General features: G+C 40.2%; 1 protein-coding gene across 1 annotated transcript; it reads right to left on the minus strand.

Annotated features, from left to right (window-relative positions):
• Positions 1-889: 889 nt before the first annotated feature.
• On the minus strand, positions 890-21,095 carry VPS4B (vacuolar protein sorting 4 homolog B). Its single transcript, XM_056331932.1, has 11 exons — positions 20,919-21,095; positions 18,215-18,326; positions 16,715-16,865; positions 15,396-15,463; positions 12,366-12,485; positions 11,973-12,129; positions 10,342-10,490; positions 10,091-10,172; positions 7,958-8,177; positions 4,947-5,084; positions 890-3,133 (listed from the first exon to the last, which is right to left on the minus strand). Exons 1-11 carry the CDS (start codon positions 20,943-20,945, stop codon positions 3,032-3,034), a joined length of 1,326 nt encoding a protein of 441 aa, XP_056187907.1. The 5' UTR covers positions 20,946-21,095; the 3' UTR covers positions 890-3,031.
• Positions 21,096-25,537: the final 4,442 nt, after the last annotated feature.

A 25,537-nucleotide genomic window follows, 5' to 3' on the forward strand; every position in this document is an offset into this window, starting at 1 on the left:
TTGTATTCTTATTAGTAAGACAACTAAACAAACACAAAAAGTAGATCAAAATGCCTGACCAGAGAACGTTCAGCAGCTTCTCTGCTTCAGTTGACAAAGTATGATCAGACACCCCTAGCAGCCAGGAGCATGGACAAAAGTGATTCAAAAATAACTCCCTCAGCTACCTCTGTTCAGCTCCACTAATTAAAACAAAAGCCTATTGGAAGACCAGCAGATAATTTGAAAAACAAAACCAATCAAACAAGAAAACTGAAGGAGATTTGTACACTTGCCTCGTGCTAGAGAACGACAAAATAAAGCCAACAGGTAAATCAGGGAAGAAACAAGACTCTGGAATTTAAGGTCAATCAGGCAACACAGGAGAAAAAAATGTAACAATTTACTGTGCTTTTCTAACCCTATGAGTATATGCATTGAGATGTATGCAACAAGTGACAGGAAATCCCAAGTTTAATGTCAATGTGAAGAAACCATCTGTGAAGAACACAACTGATTTAACTGAAAAATATTTTACCCACAGGAAAGAAAATGACTTTTCACATTGCAGTCAGTAAGCAGTAACACCAGAAGTCAGGAAAAAAATGTGTAAGCTAAGTAGCCAAAGATGAGTCATACATCAGACCTTATGAAAAATGTATAACTAATTCATCCAGTGTTTACAGAGGTTTTGATTATGTAAAGCAAATAGAACCCTTCATAAACGCTGTAATTTAGAGTATTTTCAATTAACAATGAAAAGTAAAAAGTGATTTTGCACACACCACACAACCAAATTTGGGGAGGGGGGGGGGGAAAGTGTGTGTGTATCATCTATTCTGGAATCAATAATATTACAGAGCTTTCCAGTTAAGTTATTCCCATTTTACAAAGACAGCAAAGCAAAAAGTTGTCCTCATAGCTGCAATTCTAAGCAGCGATGTTTATTTGGAATAATTTCTAAAAACAACTTTAAACATCAAACATTAATGCTCCTGTTACAGATGTCATCCCACAACTGAGCAAGCAGCAACATATAAATTTAAAACACACAGTATGCTTTTCTTCTACATTAAAGATAAGAGATTACACATTTAAGCTTATGGAAACCATAGGACAAATCAGCCTACCACAAAAAAAAAAAAAAGTTCCTGAGAATTAAGATTGCAGTAAGGACTCCTTTGAAAAAAGTTCAAGAGACAAGTACTTCAGATAGTAGCTTCTAAACCTCCGGGTGAGACCCCTGCCAGTATGTGGCTGACTTCTGAAGCGTTCACAAGAAGCAACTAAGAAAAAGCAATCCTGATGCAATAAGGATTAAGTTTACTATACATAGTTGCCCACACCTACACTGGAAATCCTGCCCTCATCTCCCCAAAGGTGCACAAAAAGATCCGCAGTCCACCGATTCACATTGACACATTCCAATGTAAGACAGAGGTAAAGCTGTATGTAACTGAATGATTTTGGAAAGAATGTTTCATCATGTTAGCAAACAAAAGGTAAGCACCTTGTAGATCAAAGAATTTCTCATTATGTAATTTGTTTAGCTGTTAAACATAGAAACCAAAGTCTAAAAAAAAATAATAATCAAGCAGAAAACAGTTAACATTGAAGAAATACTCAAAGAACATAGCTGATGTTGTACTGTAACATTTTACTTCATTTACATACAGCAAGTTTCACCCGTCCTATGATTTAAAAAGTACACAAAATATGTACATAAAGGAAACCAAACCCCATCAAAAGATGATCGTATGTGTGTATGTACATATACACACACAAAATGTGCAAATTTCTTTTAATCCAAATTAAACGAAGTGTAAGCAGGATAGAGTTGTACAATGATAATGGAACACGGTATTCTAGGTATCCTAATGATGTTTCGTATCTACAGCCAGTGCAAACTTACAAGGCACAAACTCAACGCTGACACTGTAGTGTTGTAAGTTACATTCAGGCACATCTCAATTTGTAATTCTTCAGAAAAAGATCAATGGAAGTGCTACTTCTGTACTAAACTGCCAGCCTTCTCTCAAAGTTTAGTCACCAAATTGATGTAACACAGATGCAATAGTTATCAGTAGGGTTCTGAGTTAATTTACAGCTGGAAACTCTGTGGCTAAAACATCCGTTACTTTCACATGTGAGGAGAGTGTATGCTATACCCCAAAATACTTCCCATACACTCCAAAGACTACCTATACCTTGCCAGCCTTGACATGTGGAATCTTACAGGACATTACTAGCACTTTTTTTCTAAATTTAGTCAAACTCCTGCAGAAGGTAAATCCAGATTTAAAAAAAAAAACACCACAAAACATGAAAACCAGCAAGAACAGCCAGCAAAACACCTTCTGAGATACTTGCATTTAACAAACTTTTGCTAAATTGCATAGTGACAGTGTGTACCAGCTAGTAAAGAGTTAAAAACAAAAGCTTGCTGTTTAAGGCAAAATTTTAATACAGCATAGCAGAAAAAGCCAAATACCATTTCCATCAGTATCTAAACAAAGTACTGGCCCATGTAGTCTTATCCTCACAGTGTTTTCTTTCTTACTTTAATAGCAAACCCACACATGTAGTATGCTTGATTAGCAAATTTTGTTGATTTTTCTAAATGACAGCAATTAATATGTAGGCTGATTGATACTGAAAACACTCAACAAATATGTTCTCTTCTACCCCTCAAAAAAGGGTTTTTGAGCCTATTGGGAGTTTGAAACTCACTTGTACCCAAGGTCTAATATAATAACTAAAATTGAACTAATCATTTAAAATTTTCTAGTATTTAATAGACATTACCACATCACTTTGCTGTCTCACCCTAAAATGGTATTTTCATATTATTTTCAATAGAATACATTTAATAGACATCTGAGGAAAACAATACAATACAAAAGCTTAAGGGTCTTTGCAAAGGTATCTTCTATTTCTTCTGCAAAATAAGAAAGAAGTGATTTTATTGGCATTTACTTGAAGTGCCATCAATAAAGACACAAGAATACTTAAGAAAGCAAAAAAGTTCTAAAACTCCGCATATATCTTTGGTTTAGCCTTCCTGACCAAAGTCTTCTGTAAACTTCTTTAACTTCTCCAGGTCCTGTTCATTAACTGTTGGTTTTGTGCTAGCTAGCGACCTGAGCATATCGATCTGTCAGAAAAAGAAAAAAACCCCACAAGTGTTTTCAGAAACAAGTGTAGTATCACTGCGAACAATCTTGTTGCCAAGACAAATATACATTAAAAAGCCCATTAGAACAAGATGACCACAGGAGCTCCTATTTACACAAAACTTTGAGCCTAAACACTTCTGCACAGAGGCAGCATTTTAGCCCTGTGAAGACAGTCAACTGTCAGTGAGTTTTCTAGTAACGAAACTGCAACCTCAGGTTTAGGTTTAAGCCGCTCATACATTCAAGCTCTATTAATCTCCTTTTACCGAAAAGAGGGTTTTTTTTGGTCAGTTATTATTTTCAATCCATCTTTAACTACAGCAGTTTAAAGTGGAAAATAGATACTCCCACATATTCTTCACAGTCCAGCAACATAAAATGGTAGTTCATGATTCATCTCTAGCAACATTTTACTGTTCATGATCAGTAATTTCTGTCTCTTCAATTCAGTTTCCTAGGTAAATATTCAGACACCAGAAAAAGGAGTTCAGAAAAATCACAGGTCTACAAAGTTGAAAGCAGCAGTTAAAATATCCTATGACTAAAAAGGGGCAGGAAAACTAAATCAAGTCCCAGCCAGAAGCAACTGAAAAACGTAGATGCCTAACACCACTTATTACTATAAAATTATGGGTAAACCCAAAGTTAATATGATTTCCTATATTTGAGATCTGTCTGATCAGACTAGAGATACACTGCTTAGAAAGAATGAAAGCCTGATCTTTTTAAGGACAAGAACCGATTTGGGGCACTGAAACAACCACCTATGCAACCATAGAGCATCAGAGCTCAGGTACCACTAGGAGCACACAAGGAATTGGTATGTTTAATTCCAGGAGACACCGATTAAAAATCTGCTTAGACTGTGCAGGCAGAAGTTTCAGGGCAGGCCTGCACCTGCACACATCCTTTTGTGTTTCCTCAGTATGCAAATTCTTTTCTGAAATACGGGCACTGCTATATTTACAAAGCAGTGCCTACTGTTTTAGAGGTTTTGTGATCCCATGAAATACATAAATTTCTTCCTTTCACTTACAGGACTGTTTGCTGACAAGAAATGATTTGTTATCAAGTCCTTCCCTCAAACACTGTACTTAAATTCAGAATCTCCTTTTGTTGCTCTTGGGGGGAAAATACAGAATGAGCATCCAGCAATTTATTTTTTTTATTTATGCAGTGAACTAAAATTTCAGTTTGTCTTAAAATGACATATTTTATTCCCTAGACCAAAGCAGTATTTTAACACACACAAAAAAAACCAGCTGAAATTGCTGTATCACCCATGAAAAAATTTAAACAAAACTACCATTACATGGACAATCTTTTTAGATTGTATTGTTTATGCCTGTATTCATTTCATGGGTAGTTACCTACAGCACATCGCTTCCCAATTGACACTGAATATAGTTTTCTAGTCCCCAGTATCAGTATTAATGCTACCAGAGCGACGGGAAGGAAGCATATCATGGGGCAGGGATCGCAAAGGTTTTAAATGAATAAAAGACAAGTGAAAGAGCAGTGGAAGAGCCACATGCTGTCTATGGATGAAAGGACAGCAGCTGCATGCCAACAGACAAGAAGAAAAGAAAGAAGTGTTTATCGAGGATAGAGTGCTGGCTTTTTCCACAAGAACGCTGTACTGTAGCACTGTATGTTGGGAATTCAAATGTTATCTGGTATGTCTAGTGTTTCTGAAAACAAACCATTCATCCAATTGCCTAGCATAACCATTAGAAAGTCTTTACCTTACATCTGCAAAGTATGAAAAAAATGCTACAGAAGAATACATACCATGGAAACTTGAGGCTCCAGTAATTTGTCACCTGGAACCTCCATCCATGTCATTTCTATGGCTTCAGGATCACCTGGAGAGCAAGGGGTGAACAAATCTACCATTGTATTTGGATTAGACAGTGATGGTCCTTTTACCTGAAAATAAGAAAATATTGAGTATATAGGAGTTACAATATTAAAGGCAAAAACCCAGAAGCTGAACAGCATCTTTAGAGCAAAAACTTGATTTTATGCAATGCCCCACCCATCGGGAAGACAAGTCCTGTGAAAGAAATTGTATAAATGTACTGGCATCATTCACTTCGAAAACATGCAACTGTAGCCAGATACTTAAATTTACATCAGGTCAGATCCCAGGAAATGCTTCCTCCTAAGGCTGAGGATTTCTGTGGAAAACTAACATGGCCAGGAAATCTAGTTTGAGAAGACCACCCTTCCTAGTTCCTTTCTAAAAACTTCTCAATAGTTATCCTTGAGTGCCCCTTAAGTTAGGAAGCCAGAAGTAGCTTTTCAGCCTTTGACATAACCGCACTACAAAGCTCTGAACACCTTTTCTGACACCACCTCAGCAGCACTGGATAGAAAACAGGCAGGGCCATCTAGCGGGAGAACAAGAAGCCATCCTTTTTTATCCCAGACACAGGGACAGAGCCAGAAAAGCTGCATCAGCGTCTGTTACCTTTCTGCAGCACATTATCTGGGACCCATAGTTTCGTTTTCCTTTATCGTTACCTGCAGCATCACATATTCACAGGAACTCAAAACATGCACAAAGATTGAAGGACAGCATGCGAACAGGCTATTTTTAACAGGAGAGAACTGGATTTGCTATTCTAAACTGCATTTAAAGTGTGATGCTGGAGAGCACAGATTGTAACATTCAAAATGCACTGACAAGCCTGTATTATCACATAGAGCAAGGAATCCTTTGCAATGAATTCTTAATCATTGAGAGAAGCACTGCTTAACTGGGGCAAGTCAGCTTTACTAATTATTTGCATCGTAACAGCCTTATTGATTATACACATTTTATAATAAAAAATATAATAAAAACATATTTTGCTTATAAAAATAGGAAATCACATCCAATTAAAGTACTACTAACCAAGTGGAATCAACCTGGCTTCTGTCAAGAGCCCTTTTGAGGGCAGTACTTAAGTACTGCAGTTGTGGGGTTTATTCCTTCCTTTTTGGGGGGTAAAAGAAGGTAAGAATTCCTTTTGTGTTGCTGTGACAACTGAGGTTATTTTATTGCTTCATGGTAGTCTGAGAAATGCCTCAGATTTCCCAATTTGAACAAAATGCTAAAAGGTAACAGCCCTTTAGCCAGAAATGTCATTGTCACTTAGAAGTCAACAATGGATAAATACTTCAGGCATCACTGCTTAAGGGAAGGAAGCATCTAGAAAATGCTTGATACTCCAAAACAGCTGTTTATTTTTAAACAAACACAGTTTACATCAGAGTTACTTCTGAGATGTCCTCAAAAGAAACTCACCACGTCACTGTTTCAAAATACTTGTTTTGTTTTTAAACTGGGAAAAGCTCCTCAAAAACCCTTTAAAATGTTTTGGAGTTCCCCCCCCCCCCCTTCACCAAAATGACAGGCTGCAGGTTTATTTTAGTAACTACAAATTTGACCCAAGTTTTCCTCAAAGCAGACTCAGGAAACTTATGTAGTCCTTTCTTACATGTTCCTTTCTCTTCTTATCTTAAGCCGAGTTTGTTCCTTGAAGAAACCATGGAAAAAAAAGAGTTTATATTCAAGAGTTCAAACTGTAGCTGTTCAGTTTAGGGCCCTGAACCCTTTTAAGTTAGGCTGAGTTACTGGTGAAAAGCCTGTAACAGAGATGAAGAAGAACTGCTGCCAACACAAGTTACATGGTACATATCTCTTAACAGGAATAATTTTAGATACTAAGCTAACTTATTCAACCCCACACCTGCTTTGTTAAGGAGCAACAAATGAAAGCTTCCCTTTACAGCAGCAAAAACCTCTGCAGAATACCTCAACACACCTTCACTCAAGATACATGAATTTCTGTAAAACCAAAGTGTGCAGTAAAAACGTAAACAAAAAATACTTTTAGTCTGGGTCTACTCTAAAAAAAATACTACACAGGAAAAATAATTTTAAGTTAAACATGTTGTATGTATTTGGAACTTTTTACATAGCCACTGATAACATTACACACTTTTTTCTCCGTTGAAGAGCTTAACAATTTATAGAGAACAGTTAATTTGATTGAACAGGACACACATGCAAATTCTCAGGGTTGGGGTGGGGAGCATTCCCAGATTTAATGAATTCAGATTGATGCTAAAGAACTCTAGATGGTTCTTTTGAAGAAGTGTTTCTTAAGTTAATAGTATGTAGAGGTAACTGCAAGGTAAGCCAAACAATGTATTTTCAATTGTCTCTAAGACACACCTCAATAAGTGTAATCTAGTTTTTATGTTCCCATCCTACGAAACTAAGGCCACAGGCCTTGCTCAGCTGTCTTGCATCTTTACTACTCTTGCAAGTAACAGTGATTCACTGTTTTTACCAGAACTTTATAAGAATCTTGATTTTTCAGTTAAGAAAAATATCCCAAGTAAGCAGAATGCGCATTAATTATAATCCATCTGTTTCCATGTGGATGATGGATACATTCAATTAAGCACGCTACTAAAACAAAGAAAGAATCACATAACTTGGTCCAGAAAAAGAGCACCTCTAACATTCCCACTTAAGTCATACTCCAAACTGAATGCTTTTGACACTACCTAGAGACGTGAAGAGTCAGGAGAGCTTGGATTACACAACATGAATACCCAGAACTAGCTCCACCAGACTCATGGCAGGATGGGAAGCCAGGAGAAATACCCAAGTTCTCCCCTTGACGATAAAAAGAACACTTTGTAAGTATTACCCAAAACCAAATTCAGTTTACTTGCAAGGAATTTTCAAATTAAGGTAGTTCTCAGAGATGAAGTAACTAAAAAATTTTTTGATTCCTACTTACTTTTTTAAAATGAGTAGCTGATTGCACTTTTCTAACAGGTTGCATTAGTGCATCACGTACAATGATGCTTATATCTGCACCAGAATAGCCATCAGTTCTCTTTCCAAGCTCTCGATAATCTGATTCTGTTAGGAGATTTGGAGTTGACCCAAGGTGAAGTTTGAACATTGCTGCCCTGGCATGGTCCTCAGGTAAAGGAATATAAATACGCTTCTCAAACCTGGTTTAAAAGAGAAAAAACAAAATGTTCCACAGATGCTAGCTCACGCAGGTGCACAGTGGAAAGAAGCTTATGCAAATAAGTATATAGTTTGTTCCTAACAGTATTAGAAAGAAGCAGTTTCAGTATTATAAATCTTTTAAAAAATCAAAGGCAAACAACTTGTTCTCATAAATAATACTGTAGCTAGCATAAGCCAAAATCCAGAATATAACAACTACTTCCTTTTCATGTCAAAGATCTTCTCTTCAGACTGAGTTTTTTTTTGGATTCTCTTCAGCAGTTTGTGTTTTCAAAGGAAAAACTGAGGGAGAAGTCTTTAAATGTTGAAATGTATTTGAACAGTTTTCACACTCAAAGAAAGAACTGCCTGATAACAAGCTGACACAATGACTTCCTACAGTCTCCAACTAAATTAAAGAAAACCTCATCATTGGAAGCATATTTGAAGTCATATTCTCAATATAGTTGTCAGTAGAAAATGTTGATAACTGCAGTTCTTTCTTTGAAACAGCATCTGATCTCACAGTAGGGATTACCTCCCAACAAAATAAGAATGACTGCAAATTTTGTAGAACACAGTTAACTTTATATACATGACAAAGTGGGTCAAATCCATTAAAACCTAATCTGATCGCTGCCATTGTTTACAAGTTCCTTTAAGTCCTATAGACAAGAGTTAGAGAGCTACTCTTTCACACTGCAGAGAATCAGAGAATGGTTTGGGTTTGGAGGGACCTCTAAAGGTCACCTAGTCCAACACCCCTGCCATGGGCAGAAATATCATCCACTAGAACAGATTGCTCAAAGCCCCATCCAACCTGGCCCTGAAAACTTCCAATGATGGGACATCCACAACTTCTCGGCAACCTGTTCCAGTGTATCACCACCCTAATCACAGAAAAAAAAAAAAAAAAAAAAAAAAAGGGTCTCTCTCAAGTCTAACCTAAACCTACCCTCCTTCAGTTTAATGCCGCTGCCTTTTCTCTTATCACTACAGGAGAGGTGTTCCAGCCCTCTTGATTTTCATCATCATGGCCCCCACCTGGACCCACTCTATCAGGTCCTTGTCTGTCTTGTACTGTGGGCCTCAGAGCTGAAATTTCAAGAATTACTTGAAATTTTAAGCAACATGGTCATCTCCAAATTGGTCTTACACACAACTGTAGTCATACAGGTTGGAAGCAACCTTTGGAGGTCACCTGCTCCAACCCCCAATCAAAGTATGGCCAGCTTGAATTAAGTATATAAATAAACAGACACTCACAAAAAAGTAATGTTTCTTTAGCCTACAAAAATGACCATTATTCAAGCTGCATCCTTATCACAACAGTCATATTTGTCCCACGGCTGTATTTGTCCTCTGCTGCTCTGCAGCTCAAAGAACGATCCAGCTAATCAGATACATATATGGCAGCCCTTTGTCTACAAAACAGCAGTTAAAACACGCACTGTAAGATCACAAATTATGCCTGACCGGTAGAAAAACATGGTGTTTCTGTGTAACATAAGGGCTACATTTCCGTGAAAGAACTCAAGCTACTCAACAGTTTGCTAACAGCTGAAAAGGAAAGCTCTACCCCTTCCTGCCCTTCTGAAGTGTGTATTTTGTAACTCGTTCCCCAAGCCCACCAGAAACCAGCTAACAAGGAAACAGAACAGTTTTCTGCTTGCTCAAGCTCTATCATCTAATCAAGAAATCAAATAAACTACAGGGTGAATATAAAAGTGAACAACCTACCTCTTTAAAGGGGCAAAGGGCTATTAGTTTGGCTCAGTCCATCTCATGAAGTTAAGTTGTAGAACATTAGCCATATCTGGAAACACGAGCTGGAGTACTACCTCCAGTAGTCTCAGACTGAACCCTTACAACAGTTGTAAATTTTATACCATGAAAACAAATGCCATCATACCTTCTCCTGATAGCAGAATCTAAAACCCAGGGTATGTTTGTTGCTCCTAAGACCAAGATTCCTTCATTGTCAACACCAACCCCTGTATCAGGCAGAAATCATTTCACTGTTTAGATGATCACAGAGACAGTTTTAAAATACCATCAAAATTCAACAGGATGGAACTGCAGATCTTTTTACTGTTCTCACGCAAGCTATGCTTAAAATACATTTAATTGCTCTGACTAATTCTGAAAACCAAGCAAACTTACCTTGCATCTGGACTAGAAATTCTGTTTTTATCCGTCTAGCAGCCTCACTTTCATTTTCACTTCTTGACCCACAGAGAGAATCTATCTCATCAATGAAGATAATAGAAGGTTTGTTTTCTCTGGCAAGCTGGAACAAGTTTTTCACTAATCTTAAAAAAGGAAACAGTTTCAGTTATCTTAATGATTACACCGGTAAAAACACATAACTTATTATGATATAGTCACTTCCTTTAGAGAAAGCTAAAGAGAGAAAAGTGTTAACATAATGCTACTCAAAGATACAACATTCTTCCAGCTCCAAGACTCTGCAGTATACTCTGTATTTTTATATATATATATATATATATATATGTATATATCAGTATAATGGGAAGTGAAACATTTTAGAGTACTCCAGGCAGGGTTTTGCAAGAAAACACCGTTTTTTCAGTTTACATTTCTACAAGACATCCTGGACTATACAAAAGCACCACTCTGGATGGATCAAAAGAACACTGCTTTCTCTTATTTAACGTTTGTATCCTAACTAGATTAACTCTAGAGATTTTCTAAGAAATAACGTGTACATTTACTTTATACAACTTTAGTAAATACTTTTTATATGACAAGAAAAGTTGGTTTGCAAACAAAAATCCCCAAAAACCTTGCCATGTCTTATTAACACATTTTACTAAGTTAAAATGCAAAATAAATAGGAATATGCTGGGAAATTCTTCACACTACCAGCACTAAATCTCAGACTATAGTCTCAAAGTCAAACAGAGAAAATGCCAAGCTCCAGTTTTGTATTGCTTTTGCAAGAGAAGAAAAGCAGCTTCAGGTTTTCAGCTTTTGGGAAAGAAAAAAAATTCAAACACTATCTAAAGGCCTTTCTTCCTCATGCTATCAACAAATAGTGTAACTTAGTTGTCCCACACTTCAAACTATTTCATGGTTTTGACAAGTATTCTTATCATACCAAAGTCCTTTCTGCACAACAAACCCAGAGCTGCTTCTTAATTCAGATAATCTTCATTGGAAGCCTAGACAGTCAAATTCCTGCACTTCTAGACTGCAGCCAACATGCCACTTCAGGCTTCCTGGTCGTCTTCACATACCACAAAGTAACAAACAAAGAGTTAGCATGGGGAACCATGGAATTTTCTTTCACAGCTGCTCCCCTCCAACCTACTTTTGCAAGTGTCTTATGTCTTCCAGATTTTGGTTGAAATTGGGGATAAAGAAAAATCTCCTCTGTATGGACAAAGAAATGCCACATGTTAACAGCACAGCTTCTGGGACAGATGATGGGGAGATGCCAAGAGGCAGAGTATCTCAACACTTCAGACTGATGTAGTGTGCAATCACAGTTGAGTTCAGAAGGTGAATGAGCTCCACAGCGCTCCTGAAACCTTTTGAGCTAGTTTTAAAAAACTATCTTGAGGACTGAAGACAGGTCCAGCTGCAGCAGCACAAAATGCAGCACATTATATCTTCATATGGCACTGCAGCACCAAGCATAGAAACACCTGAAATCTGTTTTAAAACAGTAAGTGACCCTTCCCTCAAATTCCATTTCTTTACAGCAGCTCTACCTCTATACAATTTCTTCTTGCCAGTGTTTTGCTGGACCTCTGACAACTCCAACTTACTTTTCACTTTCACCTAACCACTTTGAGACAAGGTCAGAGGAAGATACTGAGAAGAAGGTAGAGTTGTTTGCTTCTGTTGCCACAGCTTTTGCTAAATAAGACTTTCCTGTTCCTGGTGGTCCAAACAGGAGAATCCCTCTCCAAGGTGTTCTCTTTCCTGCAAGAGAGAAATGAGAAGTCTTCAAAATACTGTAGAAAGACTGAACCTATTTTTCTGATGAAGCCCCTCTAATTTACTCAGAGGTTTTTCCACATCTACCCGTGAAACTTCTGTCAGATGGATCACAATCTCTGTTAAGAGCTCAGCTTGAGTCTCTGATACACTGGCATAACACTCTTAGACCCCAGTGCTGGTCTGACCGGCCAATAGCAAATAAATGGTGTAATTCTGACCTGTAAATAGGTGTGGAAATTTAATGGGCAAGATCACTGCTTCTTTAAGTGCTTCTTTGGCACCTTCAAGGCCAGCAACATCACTCCATTTGACATTTGGTCGCTCCATAACAATTGCTCCTATAAGAAAAGATTAAATACGTATCTTCTCATAAATTCAATAAATTCCACCGAGGAAAAAAATTATTAAGAAATCTATACCCATGTCCATACTGAATAAAACCAAGGCATTTCTCAGCAGATAAACACTGAATACTGTTAGTAAACCAGATGCTATTTCTACAGAAATCCATCACATTGTTTTACCACAGTAAACCATGGATAACCAGAATACTCGAGAGTTAGCAGAAGTCTTATAACAGACAAAGCTAGTCTGTAACTGACCAGTAAATATATGTTTAGTTGTCCGAGGAGTACCTTCTCTAATAGGTACCCACAGGCACAGTCTCCTCGCTAAACCATTGTACTTCCCAAAAAATCTGAAATTTCATTTTAAACAAGTGACGCAATGTAGCTGCACTAGCCCAGGATTTCTAAGATTCTCCTGCTGATGAAGTAACTTGTTGGGTATCTCCAGATGTGCAGCAAACAATTGGATCATCTCATGGTAAACAGATTTGAGAGCTAAGGCTGAAAGCATCAGAAAGGTTATATGGAGCCTGTTTAGTTCCAGAAATATTTTCTTAATTTTGCCATGTTCTCTCAAAGTCTATCGCCAAGTCTTGTCTTGCTCAAACAAGTTCAGCCTGACTTTAGTCAACTGAGCTGTAATTTAGCCTTCTCTTCAGACTTCAGATTGTTTAGTCTGACATGCTATAAATGATTTTGTCTTGACTACTTTTAGATGGGACAACTTGGAACTAGTAATTGAATATTAGATCTTGTAATCCTAGGCAAGGCAAATCCAAAAGGTAAGAGAAGTTTTCTCAGATAAACAAATGCCAACAAACCCAATGCTTATCTCAGTACTCTGGAAGTTTCAGTTGCCCTATTTCTCTACAAGGAGTTTTCTATAATTTCACAATTGGCTTTCACCAGCTATTCTCTTAACATTTTCACCTTATGCCTTCAGAGCTCTGTGAAGTAATTTAAGACTTTTCTTCTACAGGATTGAAAATTTACTGTTACTCACTGGCTAACGAATAAAGCCAATAACACTTGCTTACTCTATCTATCTCTTTAGATACTTTCTCTTTTGCTGCATTCCTTTTATATCAGATCGAAATGAACAATTTCTGTTAACAATTGCAATTGTTAAAAAAATTGAATTTACCAGAAGCAGCATCATACTGTTAAAGATGTTAAAAATATTATAGAGAAAGTTGACTGCAAACTGTCTTAGCTTGCAATCTACACACTGGAATTAATTCAACCACACACTTCCAATGCATTATATACTTTTACTAGGTTAGTTACACCTCAGTTTCTTAAAGTAAAGAGAACTATGGGCTCCATCACTGAAATAATTAGCAGAACAGGTACCAGTTCAGATAGGAACAAGAGATCATTTTGAAGCTGAAATATCAGTTATCTGCACCAGACATACCATGGTAACTGAAACTGCTGCACTGTAAGAGATTACCTGTACCAGGACAGAAATGGCACTGGAATTGTAAGCTTCCTAATTTTGTAGGTCTAAATTAATAGCTGGAAGATTAATAGAGTGCAAAAAGCCTTCACAATTCTGAGCAAGAGTACATGACAATCAACTCACAACTACTGCTCAGTCTGAATGTCACTGGTCACTTCTTCCACAATAGGTCAAGTTGCTATTATAATTAAAATCTTCATAAATACCCACAGATCTGGGAAAGCTTCATAAGGCAAAGTCAGAAAAATTAAATACAGGGAATTTCAGTGGCTATTGTGGAAGCAAAATGAAAATCAGCAATCTGAAGTCTGTCCAGGACTCATTACCTAAGTAACAGTCTCCTGTATTAAATTCAAAGATACCAAGGATCTCACACCTTAGACCTCCAAGCAGTCAAATGTATAAGAACACTGTCATTTTATACCAAGTATCAAAGTAGTGATTAGCAATGGGCGCAAGAAACTGTTTCTTGAAGTAATAACTGAAGGTCAGATTCACGTGGGAAGAAACAAAGTCTTTACAGCAGGCGACAGGATAAGAGCCCAATGCTCATACTTTTTCAAGCATTTTAAAATACAGGAAACTATCCCATATAACTGTGCATAGGACTAAATAAATGTGCAGAGAAGTAGAAAAAGCATGACAGTTTACAAATACAATACAATAGCTCCTGAAGTGACACAGGCAGAGACCTGGGAAATGCATTCGATCTTTGTTACACTGAAAAACAGGGGAAGAACAGTGAAGTTTCTTCAGATCCGTAAGCACCTTCTGGCAGGGAAGCTCTGAACAGTTTTTCACCACTAAAGGGTAATAAATATCAAAAAAAGCCTCTTTTTTACCATCTACAAAAAATACTGGTAGTTGCTATACGTTGCATCACTGACTGTATTCAGCATGAGTTCATAAACCCAAGCTATTATGTTACTCAACTGGGAGAGCATCATCACTGCATATAAGGAAATGCTGCCTGTTCCAATAAACGGGCAAGAATCCACATTCCCAACCCCTAAACCTGAGCACAGGCTTTTCTGTGAAAATGGTCCTGCTTACACTAAGTGTTTGTATGATGTCTGTTACCTTAACCCTAGGCAATACTCCAGTGCACTTAAAGAGTAAAAAATACTGATTCAATTTAGCCAATAGCTACCTGGGATTTTGCAACTTTTCCTGCTGCAAAATGTTACCCTGACAAATAGTACAATTCTAACATGAAGCACAGGGTGCAGGAGATACATTTCAACACAGTCACTGTATAACTGCATGGCACACAAACTCATACTTACATAAAAAAAATTATGCTTTTGTATGTGAAGAATACATACTAGTCAAACCACCTACAGACATTAAGCTAATCCATAACATTTAGATGGCAAAAATATAGGAATTTGCTTGAATGAAGCCACATTTACTTAAAGAAAAGGATGCTTCAAAATTACCTTGAAGCTGATTCTGTAGCTTCTTTTTTTCAGGATCCTCTGACTCCCCTTCCCCATCACTATCATTCCTGATTTGGAAACAAGAAAAAAAAAAGTTGAAATACAGAGAGACTGCTGTCTTAGGATAAAAACCAGAACACAAAAAGCAGAAAAAACACCAGCCTGAGGAATGAAAGAAACCCTGAGATGCTTTCAGATCTCTACAATTTTACATCATTGTACTCCTGCCTTTCTACACCCTGTTCTAATTCACCCTCCTCACCATTTCAACTACCTTTTATGGGTCTGAGCCCTCTTAGAACACTTCTGCATGCTCTGAGCCAGCCTTTAAGACACAAAAGCCCTTGTATTGAGGAACATGGAGGCACTAAAATGGTTATTTGTAGACACTGGCACTTGTCCCCTATCTAGGACTGCAACAGGGCTTGGTCAATTCCATCTAGTACTATGAAACTACACCTTCATCTTTTCAGAAAAAGGAAACTAGAAACGGAAGAAGGAAAATAGAGACTAGATAGTCAACAGTTGAAATAGAGGTCATGAAAATACATGTAGCCTCTACGATATTACCAGTTCCTTCTATCACAAACCAGCAGAACACAGTACAGCTCAAAAAATAAAACTGATGAGACGAGCAGACAATGAAGGAGACTGAAAAATCAGGTGAAGTTTCAAGAGACAACTGAGCAAATCAAGCTGTTCAGGACTGCTAAAACCTGCAATCCCACCAGAAGGTATCATCCTGAACCCTTCCTCTCTCCTATCCCCATGAAGGTAGTATCAAATGGAAAAGTGGCTCTTCTTTTTCAGCCCTCTCATATGCAAAATGAAAACCAAATCTAATAAAAGGAAAGCAGCAAATAAACTAGGCAGCAGCACAGCATTATAGCGATTCAGTTCATCTACAGAACTTCACCTTACGTACAGCTTTGCAACTATTACCAAGTGTGAGACAGATCAGTCTCGGGCCCCAGTAATCACTGGTCTGAATATATTTTCTAGTTACTAAGTATTAAGTGTAGAAAAATGTTAAGGGTCATCAGGCTCACTGCCATTAAATCTGATAATCATGCGTTAGTCTGAAACAGCTTTCATTCTTCAGTGACTTCCCTATACAAATGTTTGCAGATTTTAGTAAACAAGAAAATAAATGCCCGTGATGCTAATTCATGTTTTTTTCTTTAAGCAGCCCACTATTTCAGCATTAGTAATCATCTGAAGCATTCCAAAAACACTAGTTAAAATGATCTTTGAAGAGTAGAATTTTAGAATAAGCTGAGTTCAGGAAGTATTTTGCTTTACCTTCTCCAAAAACATACCCTTTTCCATCAGTAGGACCAGACTCTTTAACTGGTTTTGGTGCAGATTTTTCTTTCTTTTTCAGATATTCTTTCAGCTTTTCTGCTCTGTCCAAGTATTCTGCACATTTCATTCTAATGCTCTGTTTTGCTTTATCACCCTGTGCTTCATCTAAGAGTTTGAAGAGAAACAATGCTTTGTTAACAGCAAAACACATGTGCATCAATCAGAAAAAAGACTAAATCTCTGTCATCTTTACTTCTTATCAATATAGGCTCATAACATAACCAAACAGCTCAACTACTTATTTTTCCACTATACTGTGGAAAGTAGTGACAGGAAGGATGTCATCACCCACCAGAAATCAAATATACACCTGAACACTGTTTTGGCTTAAAATTTGACTGTAAAGGATTAAGGGACAATGGCACTGGAAGCTTTTTTATCAGACTTTCAAGCCACCATACATTGTCTTCACTCCTTTTCTAAAATAGTTCATCAAGAAGCTGGTTGTGCTAAGCAATATTTATTTAGAAGCATACTTTATGTTTCCATAGCCTGCTAATTTTAGAAGATGTTCACATCAAAGTAAAAAAAAAAAATAAATCACACAGAACACCTGAGTTGTGTGGTTCAACAGCCACACTGTTCTCCAAGTCACTACTACAGTATTTCAAATCAGCAATCAAAGTTTAACATGTTAGGTTTATATGTTAAGTTTCCAAAAGTAAATCAGTATTGTTAAAAGCACAGGAAGGGATATTCTAATAAAGTCCATAAAATATAAGAGGATAAGAAGTGATAAACACAAATTATCCTAATTGATTACAAAGAAAACAGTGGTTTTTTTCAAAGCATGGAGATCTGTTAAATGGATTTATGTCAGGCAAGCAACCCTAGCCCACTCAGATTAGGGCTGTACCTACATTAACAATGCCCACTCCTTGCACACAAACACTGGACATGACACAAAAGGTACAGAGAAGTGTGAACAGGCAAAAAATAACGAGAATATGGAAACTGAAGAAAAATTACAAAATTTTGGCCAAGATGAACAGCAAGAGCATGATTAAGGAGCAAAAAATGCCAGCAGAGAGATTGGAGAAAGGCAAGTGGCATGACTTCAGGAGCAAAAAAATACAGCAAAGTGTTATTTGTGTAACACACGGTTTTCAACAGAAATACAGGAATCCCTGTACTTATTGTCACATTTCCTCATGCAGTGGCCAGCCTGAAACATTGCTACCAAAATCCAGAAGAGAGCAAACCCCTGTTCCCAGTCTTAAAAAGCCCTAAAACAAAACACAAATATAAAATAATCTGATTTCTTATAAGAATGGAGCAGTCACACAACACAGTAAAGGCAAAAGCTGCAAAATATATGACCTCAGTCAAACTACAATTAGCAAGTATCAACTGATGATGAAAGTAAAAATTTAAATACTGATGTCAACGTAAGAGATTACTCTCTGCAATTTGACAACTAAACTCTACTTAATCATCCAATACATTACACTTACATTTAACAACATGGAGAAAATACTGCACAGCGTGTTGGTACAAGCGGAAGGCTTCCTCATAGTTTCCTGCTTTATCTTCTTGTGCTGCCTTGCTAGCAAGGTCTATTGCTTTCTGTAACACAATCAAATCATCAAATGTTGTGTGAGTGCATTTTGCATCATCACAGAGACATTTTAAGCTGTTGCTCTGACTTTTTTGATGGTCAGTTTTTCTGCTCTTCAACATTTACCTCAAAAAGTTGAAGTCGATTAACTGCAAGTCTTAGGTGGTGCTTTGTGCATGAGAGAATACATTTATGAACTTTTTATAATATATAACACTTTTTATGAACACTGATTAACAAACTGCTAAAATTTGCTAACACAAGTTGGAACTACTACTGGTTTGTCTATGCAGTTTTCCTTACTAATCTCTCACATTTACTATGGAAAGATTTGGAAGGGGTTTTTTTAATCACAGACCTAGACACTTTGAACTATGACTGATAACATCACTAAGTCCCATCAATAGCAGAGTCAATACAGGAAGTACATGATTACAATGCACTTAAACTAGCACTTCCAGCTATGCTGGGAGACATCTTCAAAGTCTATTTGTTAGACTTCTCTCAAAGGATTTCAGTTCTTGATAGCCAAATGAGAAATTCTAATTACCATTCCCCAGTGGGAGGGGAGAAAAAAACCCACCAGACAGAGGATGCACCCAAATCTCAAGCACTAAGAGAAGTTCTAGGAGAAGTTATAGATGGATTTTTAATTTATTTGTTCAGCTAATTTTCAATAAAACTGACTGTGATCCAACCCTTACTGTATAAGACAGCCTGTGGATTTGTTGATATCACCGTTATTCTTTTGGTCTTAAGTGCTTCTTATCTTTCATTACACTTTGCTCCTTGGATTGCCTATACCACTTCAGGACAGCTGAAGCTATCAGTTTGAATGACCAGTTCATGTAAGTTCAAAAAAAGGCTGTCAGTTAGCCAGAGTTAACCAATGCTAACTAAATTTTATATAGCCCTACATGTATTTTTCCACACTCAGTCAATTTCTTTTCCTAAGCATTGTTAGTATGCTCAGGATGACTATGGTAATGCCAGGGAGCAAGGTGGAGAGCTTCAACTGCAGCAAGGAGTTTTCACTAGACATTCCAGTACAGATACTCTTGCCACTAACCAGACGCTCTGATGTGTTTCCAGCAAAACAAAGCTGGTAAACAGTAGCCATGAAAGAAGAAACAGCAAAATCCCTCACTATTGCTTTGTGTTGCTCTGTTGGAAACAAAGATCATCTCAACAGATCTACCCAAAATCAAAGAGTAATTTATTTTAAAACAATGATCCAATAAAGCAGACTCTACAGCTCTGTTGTGGCAAATGCTGGAACACTAAGCATCTGTTTCTCTGGAACAGAATTTAGTTTTCCATTTTTGAAGAAGTCATGAGCTGATAAGCAGTTTACCACATATGAACGAGCAGTCCCTGCCTTGCTGCTCACCTTGTGCTGGCTCCATTAGGCCCCTCTACGCACCATTCAAACCCAGCATAAGAGCAAAAACTAACCCCAAACTGAAGTTACTGTCTTCTTAGAAGTCCTTAAATTACCACAGTAGAGTTCAGTGATGCCTGGATCCAGTACAAAGACAATGATACACGTGACACAATACAAAGAATAAACATCAAAGACCACCTGCTAAAACAGAACTGTGAGAAAACAGGGCATGTTGCAGCCCTGCTCCTCTGAAATAAAGTCTACATTGTGTATTGACTGGTTTTGGTATACTCTGTTTTGGTAAACACCCAAAGACTACTACTTGGGTATTAGATTCTCAACTCTAGTACTTCACTGTATCAGCTGGCACCTTAGCCTGTTACCGTAATGAAGAACACTGCTACCAAATGGGAAATAATTTATTAGAAAGTTGTATGAACTAGGACATAGACGACCAGCTCTAACTACTCATATGGCTATGGTTTGATAGTTTGACAAACATCGCCCTTGGAAAGATCTTTAGCTTAAACAGGTTTAATTCTCCTGCTTATTCTAGACCCTGCAATATCACCCCTAGCTTTGCCAGTATAAGCATTACATGGTCATAATGAGCTTACAGAAATGATCATGGTTGAAAGCAGCTGAAGAGAAATTACTATTTTAAATCCAGGTCATTTCTGAATCTGTTTTGCTAACCAGCTGCAGGAACAACTATACAGCCCCAACTGAGAGTGAACTCAAATAGAAAGAGCAGGCAAATCCTTCCTTCGGTCAGTAGTTTTAGAAGCAACCTAAGCCAAACTACGCATCTAGACCGCAAGAGGCAACAGGGTTTCCCAGGCTGACACCAGGCCCCGCTGCTCCAGCGCCCCGCAGGGCCGGTACGACCGCCTGCCCGGCAGGTCCCCGTCCCCGTCCCCTCCTCAGGGGCTCAGCGCCCCCGCCAGCAGAGGCCAGTGCTGCTGAGGGGCTCAACCCGCGAACTGTTACTGCCGGGCCCCCTCGGCACCCCCTTCCTGCTGCGCCTGCCGACAGGGCAGCCCCCGGCCCCGGGGCAGCAGGTGCCTGCGCTGCCTGTCCCCCACCCCGCCGGGACACGCCGCGGGCGGGCAGGCGGCGAAGACACCCCGGAGCCCGCTCCCTGCTGCCCGCGGCCGCCGACCGCCACCGCCTGCCGGGCCCGCGCCGCTCCGGGCACGGCCGAAGTCGCTCTTACCTGCAGGTTGCCGGTGGCGCCCGCCATAGCGGAGAGGCGAAGAAGGAGGCAGGAGAAGAGCGCAGGCCCGCGGCTGCCGGTGGCGGAGCTCCCCTTCCCCCGCCGCCCACCGAATCGAAACCGCGGCCTCCACCGGGCACTTCCGCACCGCGACGAACCGATCCACTTCCGCTTCCGGGCAGCGCCCCGCGCGCCGAGCCTGAGGTCAGTGCCGTGCGCCGAGCCCCGCCCCGCCCGCGGCAGCGGTGCGCATGCGCATACCAGGGTTCCCGTGGCCCCGCGCAGCGCCGTGCCCGGGCCTGGCGCTGGCCGTGGCGCTGGCGGTGGCGCAGGCGGTGGCGCGGGCTGGAACAAGTGCCGAGCACTTGTATCCGCACAACAGTAATAAGCTCGTAACGACCGGGGACTCAGCCGTGAGCCGCCAAGTGTTGCTCGCGCCTGGGTTGGCCGTGAAACGCGAGTAACGCGTGGGATGCCTTTAGGTAATGGCGGAGGAAGTGACTCAGGGCACACAGCAAGTGACAGACCAGTTTTGGGAAGTTAGCTTGTTGTGTGGACGTATGGACCTCTACTAAATCTGTGATGTACCCTTCCCTGTGCCACTGTAATTCCTCTAGGGCAAAAAAAAGAATATCTGAGGAAGTTCGCTAATCGGCCCCCTTCTTCCAATTACCTCCAAGTCACCACAATACAAGTTTGCCTTAATAATTCCAGTGTCACTTTCTGATCCTGTTTGGTAACACAATAGCTCGCTGAACCTTTCTGATGTGGTTGGCAGGCGGCCTGTGCTGAGTGGGGGGCAAATGGCACATCCACAGGTGCCCCTACACCTGGCGGGGCTGTGGCCATCTGTCCCCAAGCCGCGCGCCCGCTTGCAGCCTGTCTCGGTCAGGTGTCCTCACGCCACCGCGTGCTGGAGGATGTGCTGGTGGATGTTCAGGCACAGTCAGTAATAGATGTTCTCCGTGTGTCAATTGCCACTGTGAAAAGACACGATATACCAAAGATTAAGTCATGTGATCAGGCTTCGGGAAATGAGGTGGTAAGGAGATGGTGGAGAAAGTGCAGTTTCTTGAGTTTGTCACAAAAGATGACTGAAGTTGGCCAAGTGATGGGAGAGCTGATGATTTTTAAAGGAATCTTCTAGCTGTGCTGTCATCAGGATTCAAGCATAGCATCAATGGTGTGAAGTGCTCGAAAACCTCTGTGAGTCAAATCACATATATCCATTTCTTTCTCATTCCATCTTCAAAGTGAATCAGAAACATCCTTTCACCTGTTGATTATGCCATCATGGAGCCTTTCATCTACCGTTAACCTCCTTCTTATTTAAAACACACTACTCCCGTGAGGATATCTTTTCCCTTCTGTCTTTCCCTTCTCATTCTGATTAGTGTAACAGAGTATTCTCAGATACATTCCTGTCACTCATATTTCTGGCTGTGTCATCTGCACCTATGACTTTCAAATCTGTAATGTTATGTTTAGCTTTTAGACCAACATCTAAAACAATAAACACATCACACGTGTGTAAGTAGTAAATGCCTCTCCAGTCACACCAAACTGGCTTCTGAAATACCAGAAAAAACAACTGGTTTCTGCAAATGTGAATGAGATTAAGAAACCAAAACAAACCAGAAAGGGCACTTGTGTCTTTACAGATAACTTGTTCAATCTGGCACTTCTTACTTAAATCTTACTCCTACAGCATTCCTACTATAATGACTTTGCAACTAGTTTTGCTTGAGAAAAGACTGGCTGAATGCTGAGTAACAACATCAAGATTAATTTCTGAGAACCTAATGAAGTGTCACGTCACTTCAATTTGATGGACAGGTACAGTCGCATTATCTGGCACCTCCCAGTGCTGAAGTTCCTGTGTTACCATATTCTAAGAACCCCTATCATACTGATTGTGTACAACTAAGTGTAATGAAAATAAATCGTATTAAAGATGGTAATATAGGTACTTATTTGCCTCAGCTAAGCCCATCTCCTAATTGCCTGGGGCATTGTTGCTCACATTGCTATGATGTTAGGTGGCACAGGCACGCATGATCTCCTGTGTTTCTTAAGGCTGAGTAAGCCATCATGGAGAATGCTTCCTGCTGCTGTCTCTTGGTATGGAAGGAATGGGGTCCACGCTGCACATTGTGTGAACACCTTGGGCCAAGAATAGATGGATATGTCAATCATAGCATCATAGAATCATTTAGGTTGGAAAAGACCTTTAAGATCATCAAGTCCAACCATAAACCTAACACTGTCAAGTCCACCACTAAACCAGGTCCCTAGGCGCCACACCTACACATCCTTTTAAATAAGGCACGTTGTGTCTACAGCACAGCCAGACCACATATATGTGATTCTCCTCCACTGTGGCAGATGAGAAGTAGCTAGAGATGACTAGTGCTAGTATCAGAGTGAGACTTTGGTATTAACTCCATGACATGAGAGCCACCTTAGAGAACTTAACAGTGCAGATAGACAAGGCAGAGAAGAAAGGTAGGAAAACATAACCTCTATTTTTCTGTATTTTCCTACCTGATGAAATGATGCAGAAATATCAATCCGACCTAGGTAACAAAGGCTGTCAGCAACACCACTAGCAAGTAAAATTCAGGCTGCCCAAATCCTATGAAGTTACCACGACCCAGTGAGCTCATGCACCCGAGACTGGACCTCCAGCAGTCCTGCAGTGCCGCTGTGCTGAGCACAGACAGTCCGCCTGGCCATGTGGCCTGCAAGCCTCCTCCTCTGTGCTGGGAAACATGCTGGGCCAAAAAGCAGGAGTAGTGCCGTTCTAAGAGACCCAAGCCACCAGCTGTCCTCAGGAACATGCCCACCTGTAACGCAGTGCTTTTGGGAGTACTGCTGCGGTGGTATTCCTGGGGGGATGGCTGCCATCTGTAACCACTTCTAATAGCACTGGAACCACACTAGCATTGTGGAGGAGGACTGTCCCCTGCGAGCCCTTGTTTCTAATGCGCTCAGGACTCTGGGCACAGAGAGGGTCTGGTATATCTACTGAGCCCAGGAGGAAGAGAGTTAAAGCTGTACTGAGGACTAGAAAAACTGAAGCCAAAATAAAGTCATGTTACATCTATGGCACTAGAGGCAAGGGTGAGCTTCAGGGCAAGACCTGAAGCACTGGATTTTGAGGAGTAAGTGGCCCCTAGACTCTGTATCCCATCCCATGGCCTGAGGTGTCAGTGCAAGCATCACCACAGGTTGGGGATGCTTTTCTCAGAGTCTTTGCACCCCTTTCTTCAGCAGCCTGAGCAGCAACTGAAGGAAAATAAAGCCCTGGAAAGCGAGAACCTTCCCGCTTTGATGTGCCCCCCTCCCACCTTTCCCTCTCTGTGGGGGTAAAAGCAGTGGGTGGGAGAGGCAGAGGCTTCCCTGAATGAACCCAGTCCTTTCAGGAGAGCCTGCAGGCTCGGCACAGGCACGAGCATAGAGGAGGGAGCAGTGGCCGTCAGGCAGGGATTTCCTCCATGCCCGACTCTTTCCCCATCTGAGTGTCACTGGTCACAGATAGTGGCCACATGCCACCCATCCCTTCCTGTACACCAGACCCAGTGTTTTGCATCTGCTGCCGCCACCAGCCACTGGTTTTAAATTTTGTCCCATGGGAATGATCAGTTCTTGAGCAAATCTGAGCTGAGGTGGCACCCCAGGCTGGTGAGGGCACAGTCACAGCCTGTCCCACCACCCCAGCCAGGAGCAGGGCAGCTGGGGGCACTGGGGCAGCCCCAGCCCTGGGCATTGGGCACCTCCCTGAGGATGAGCCAAGGCTGGGCTGGGACGTGGGCCCATGGGTAGGGGTCAGGGTCAGCCTCCATGAGGGGGAGCGGGGTCAGACACAGCCCCAGCATGGCTGGGCAGGGCTGTGGGGTCACAGAGTGTTGGGAAAAATGTTTCAAACCAAGTCTGGAGGATGATTCATATACTTCTGTTAAACCGGCATTCAAAAACTAACATTTCCTCTTCCATCTCCTACTTGTACAGTTTGGCTTGAGGGATCGTGAAGCCTGCTGGTAGACCTTGGTCTTACTCATCCGTTTCACTAGGAAGACATTCAAAGTATGTGGTGGATGGTGGCAATATATTTCCTGGCATAATACAGTAATGGGCCTGGTTGTGCCTCCCTGGAGGAAAAGAAAATTTAAATTTGTACCTTTTGAGCTCAACTCTTCAGATGTCTCAGTTTTATTAAATTTCACTCTACTTCTGGTTTAGATTTTAAACTTGGAAACTCAAAAATATGTAGATGCTAGAAAACGCACTATGATTTTGATTCAGATGTGCATATGTATGAAACACGTTATCTTCTTTGTTTTAGGCAATGGAATAACTCCAGATGTGTACACCTGTGCTTCACAGTAAGATTAATCCAGCACATCAGGAAAATAGCCTGAGAAAATTATTCTAGATAGAATTGAGGGCATGTTTTGAAACTGTTCGCTTGATCTTTTGGCAAAGCACAGAAAGAAAAACGAAGCTAATTTTCTTAAATTGTGAAATATACATTCCACTACTTCAATGTTTTTTGAACAACACTTAGCATAGTGAATTTTAGGACTCTCTTCTACTGTTACATGAATACCAGCAGAAAT

The sequence above is a fragment of the Falco biarmicus genome, chromosome 3, assembly GCF_023638135.1.
Source record: "Falco biarmicus isolate bFalBia1 chromosome 3, bFalBia1.pri, whole genome shotgun sequence".
Lineage (NCBI taxonomy): Eukaryota > Metazoa > Chordata > Aves > Falconiformes > Falconidae > Falco > Falco biarmicus.

Bases quoted from the DNA above. Each gene is read 5' to 3' on its own strand.
- VPS4B (XM_056331932.1), bottom strand. From the start codon at position 20,945: ATGGCGGGCGCCACCGGCAACCTGCAG. The intron at 15,464-16,714 runs GTATGTTTTTGG...TTTCCAAATCAG, and splicing joins GGTCCTACTGATGGAAAAGG to GAATGATAGTGATGGGGAAG. The intron at 3,134-4,946 runs GTATGTATTCTT...TTTTTCTGACAG, and splicing joins TGGAGCCTCAAGTTTCCATG to ATCGATATGCTCAGGTCGCT.